The sequence below is a fragment of the Pinus tabuliformis genome, chromosome X, assembly GCF_031772625.1.
Source record: "Pinus tabuliformis cultivar Carrire ecotype Pingquan chromosome X, CPIR1, whole genome shotgun sequence".
NCBI classification, from domain to species: Eukaryota; Viridiplantae; Streptophyta; class Pinopsida; order Pinales; family Pinaceae; genus Pinus; species Pinus tabuliformis.
In genome coordinates, this window is record NC_142308.1 from 1,496,377,086 (window position 1) to 1,496,381,998 (window position 4,913).

A 4,913-nucleotide genomic window follows, 5' to 3' on the forward strand; every position below is an offset into this window, starting at 1 on the left:
TAACTTTCAAAATATATCTCACTCTATCAATTTTCTTGAGCTTTTAAGTCACTAAACCTTGTGCTTTTGGAATGCTTCCTCTAATTCCTTTTGAACATTAAAAAAAAAAAAAATAGATAAAGAATTTCGAGTAATCTTTTATCTTCTCAATAATATGATAAATCATAATGAGTAAGTAAATAGTAATCATCATCATTATACAATATAACTATATTTTATTTTTGCTTTATTATTTCAATTATTTGAACTAATAACTTTTTTATAATTTTTATTTTCATTTTTTATTTTATTTCTTTTAAATTACTTTGATTGGATTTTTTTTTTTACAATATAATTCTTTAAATTTCTCTAATATCATGATAAATAAAATAAAATAATAATATAATATCAACTCCCTCCAGTTTTCCAGAGTTTTCCGGATCAGAGCTGCCCCACATTTTAGATAGCAATTTTTTTTAACCAATAAGCAAATATTTTACTAAAACCATTAAAAACCTAGTCTAGCCTATAATATCATAACTTTCTTGTTGAAACAGTGTAACCCCACCCCTCATCCTTGGAGACCATGTAACGCTCTAAAATATCATAACTTTCTTGTTGAAACAGTGTCACCCCACCCCTCATCCTTGGAGACCATGTAACGCTCTAAAGACAGTTGAAATATCTAACATAATTCCTTGATAATCCACATGTAATTGGTTCAAATCTTATAAGCAAAAATTGACAATAGTGACTGGCGGAAATAAAAATTATCCAGAACATTCAAGCTATCTCACGCTATCCCATTTACAGAATTTTATTGGTATGAAAATCGATTTTCAATCCAAGCAAAGTAACCTAGAGTCGGACTAAATAAAATATAATATAATTACTTATATATATATGAGTGACACAAATGATATCCGCAAATATCCAACAGTAATATTTATTTAGTTTGTAAAGTACATACAGGATGCGGGCATTTATTTAGTTTTTAAAGTGCATACAGGATGCTTAGCCCAGCGGTTCCAGAGAGCATGAAAAACATATGGTTCAAATGGAAATCACACAGAGCGCTCCATCAATGGCTCAGCCAAATGTTTTGCAGGCCCGCTGAGTGAAGCCCAAACGATTCTTCTCTCTATCATACAATATATAGAAATTGTTCTGCTGAATGTTACCTATGATAACGGCAGGTCCATTAACGGCAATGCCACCATTCTCCATTGCCAAGCAGAGTACATCATCAGAACTACCAAAATTATGGAAACCACTCTCATCAGGCAGTACCATCTGTGAGCCACCGTTGAAATGAAATGCAAATTTAGGCCCCCGAATATTCCCTACGCCAGACACATTGTTACACAATCCTGAACCATTATCAACTTCATCGAATCTGAGAAGCAAATACACCTACAATGTGCTTATAAATTGAATCGGGAAAGTTAGTGAGAGAACTCCCAGAATCTATTATGGTTCCACCATTTCCTTGGCTGTCAAATGACAATAAATTGGAGGGCAGCGTCAAGCGCTTTGCACCAATACTCACCGCTTGGAGGCCAAGGTAATAATAAGAGAAAACCGAAGGATTTACTGGGTTGAATAGATCAAGGGGAGTGTAAGTCTGGGAACCGCCTTGTTACCGAGCACTATCTTGCTGCCGTTGTTTACATAGTCAAGGCAATACGCAAATTTATCACCAATAAGAGGAGCAAGCTGGGAAGGCATAGACAGTCCTCCTCTGCCAAATCCTGCAATAACAGCTACCTGGTCCGCATGCACTGAACATCCTATAGCGAACTGATTTAAATTTTCTCTTCTCCCTCCGTCTTCCAGTGGCAAAGTCAAGGTCTCAGTCAGTAGTCTCCCCGTAGCATTTCCAGTGCCATACGTAAGGTTGAAATGTGGACAAATCCGCGAGCAGTTCTGGAAGCTTTTGGAGGCTCATGGACACTCCATCAATTTCATGCTCCTCCTGTTGAGACAATGTTGCACAGAGTTGCAGTGGGAGGATAACCAGGAATGTCAGCTTCAACTTGGCGGCCACCATGGTACCAATTCTTAGGGAATGCTAATCGGGAAAGAATGGGATTCAAGTGGGCATTGTAAGTGTGAATATTAATAGGAAACGTCTAATTATCGTGAGTTGATTAGAGGGAAAATGCTGAGATCAAGTGTGTAATAGCGTCGTAATAATTAAATTGATGAGAGGTTAAACAGTGATCTCATGTAATTCCGATGGCAGTCCGCAACAAAGTAGGAATTGTATTCCACTATCCCGCCATCCAGCGATCTGCAGTGTGGGCCATTGGAGGAGATTACTGAGACAACAAGGTAGGAATTGTATTCCACCAAATTCCACCATCCAACCATCCATTCACCAAGTAGGTTGAGGTTGATTTATCATTCTTAGCCCACCTGCAGTGTGGGCCATTTGAGGAGATTAGTGGAGCTTATCATCGATAGTCCCTATGCCTGAATGAATGTAGGGTGATTTATTGTTCTTATCCAACTAACCATTCCTTTTAACGCAGGGTGATTCTTATTAAGAAAGTAATCAAGATTTGATGGTTGGAATGGAATTCTCGATGGAGGTTTTAGGAATGAAAGTGGAGTAATGTTTGGGCTTTCAATCACGGGATATTGATTACAAACATTTTATAGCAGATGCTAATATTGAAAACGTGCATAGTTAGTAAGGATTGTAGGATTACAAACATTTTATAGCAGACGTTAATATTGAAAAAGTGCATAGTTAGTAAGGATTGTAGTTTCAACCTTCTTTTAAATCATGTAATTTTTGTTTGATCCGCACAAGAAGAGGCTAATTTTAGATCTCTTAGTTACTAACTTTTTCCATGCTTTTATAGTATGGGGTTCATTTTGGTATCATGTTATTTATGCACGGAGTATTGGTTACAATAATTATTATAAATGGTTAAGTGTTATGGATAGCTTTTTGGAAGAAAATTTTTCTCCTTTCTATCTTTCAATCGTGGTTTACTTGTTCTCCTTATGTAAAATTTGGCATTTACTCCTAGTTTTCCTTCCCTAGCTATCCTATCTATTGGTAGCATTTACTCCTATTTTTCCTTCCCTAAGTCCAAGGTATTTCTTGGTTAGGATGGTTATATTCACCTCTTTATGGCCATGGGATGAGTTACTAGTGAAAGATATTCTAGAATTGGGTAAAAGTTTAAACCATCACCCTACTTTTAAAACCTTAACATCCATTATAGCTATGGACCCTCTTTCCTCTCTTCCTCAAACCAAAATTGTGGGGTGCCATTTTTCCTTGTTTCTTTTGTGGGTGGTGTTCTTTTCTACATCCCTATTTTAGGCCACCTTGTGTTAATTTCTTGTTAGGGACTATTTTTAATCGGGAAACTTTTAGCCTCGTTGTTGGTTTTATATACAATATGGGAAATTCTTCCAAAGACACAATTTTTTCCCCTAAACCAACCCCTCTCTGCAAGAGTGCTTGATGCTTAAAAAGTGCAAAATTAGTTGCATGCAAGCTACCTCAAACTTCCAACTCTAGTTCTTCGAGTACACAAAAGGGAAATGGAGGATATGGACAAAAAAATAATCATTGGCCAATATTTTCTTTTTTCATATTTAAGAGAAAGATTTTAATGATGATATTTAACTCTTTGGAGTGATTATATTTGAATGACTCTAGTATAAAATGTCTGGATACAAATATATTCAACGTAATAAGCAACCTTTCCTTATCATACAATTAATCTCAAGATTGACATTGTGATTCCACTTATGTACATTATTGAATTGCCATTCATTCATTAGGTTAAGGAGTCACTTCCAAATTAGAATTGTAGTCAAATTAATTTTGGACAACATCAATTAAATATATTTTCAGATATGAATAATTAAATAAAACATATAAAGGATTTACATTACATAAATGCATAAAACATGTCGATTACTTAACTAATAAAAAATAGATTTATATGACATGGGAAAGTAACTAATTCTACTAAATTCCAATGCTTTGAACCATAATACACCCATGGATGCATAAAAACACAAAATACCAAACAATGAGAAGAGTAATTAAGAAATAATTTAATATTTCATTTGGTGGCATGAATTACCACTCAGTTTTCTCATAGTCATGCATACTCATGCCCATCAACTTTCATACATTTAGTCTTCAACTCCTACAACCCCAAAGGGGATGAGGGTAGTGTCCCAAGATAAGTGTGACATGTATCAAATCTATATAAGGCACTTGGATAACATAGCGTGACGAGAAAGAAATTCAAGTTTTGCATGGTAATATGTGTATGGTAATGGACTAGAAAACCATTGGAATGTATGCCTTGAAATTCACCAAATTGATTGGTAAAATAAGAAACTCAACTTGAATAATTTTATGGTTGGTAAATGATATTCATTGATCTCTCATCATATAGTAAATCAAAAGAATATTGATTCGAATTTATTTTCATTTGTTAATATAAATGGAGAATGAAATTTTTGAGTAATGAACAAATATAGACTTCATAATTCACCATTAAACCACTAATAAGACTACAAGAGGATTTCTTAGTACATAAGAAACACCAAACAAATCATACATAGATGACTCATTGGAAACTATTTTTAGGATTAGACATAAACCCTAGATTCCAGAGATTATGGGTATGAATTTATATCAAACCCCAACCCAAATTTTCTATGATGTATACCTCACTATTTAACCTCAGTATCCTAAAACTTTTGTTTTCTAAATCTTCTCAAAAAATGGTTATAGCGAAAATGCCAAGATGACTTGATTGAAACAATAAAACCCTAGGATCATGCTCTAAAATTAAATATTATGAACCATGTACTTTAAAATGAATACAATCCAATTAAAGGGTAAGACATCAATTTACAATTATGTTAATAGATAAGATAGAATATGATGA

At 34.3% G+C, this 4,913-nt stretch overlaps 1 protein-coding gene across 1 annotated transcript; it reads right to left on the minus strand.

Annotated features, from left to right (window-relative positions):
* Positions 1 to 1,068: 1,068 nt before the first annotated feature.
* LOC149145702 (aspartic proteinase nepenthesin-1-like) lies at positions 1,069 to 2,029 on the minus strand. Its single transcript, XM_089452536.1, has 3 exons — positions 1,871 to 2,029; positions 1,574 to 1,746; positions 1,069 to 1,375 (listed from the first exon to the last, which is right to left on the minus strand). The coding sequence occupies exons 1-3, from the start codon at positions 2,027 to 2,029 to the stop codon at positions 1,069 to 1,071; spliced, it is 639 nt and encodes a 212-aa protein (XP_089308662.1).
* Positions 2,030 to 4,913: the final 2,884 nt, after the last annotated feature.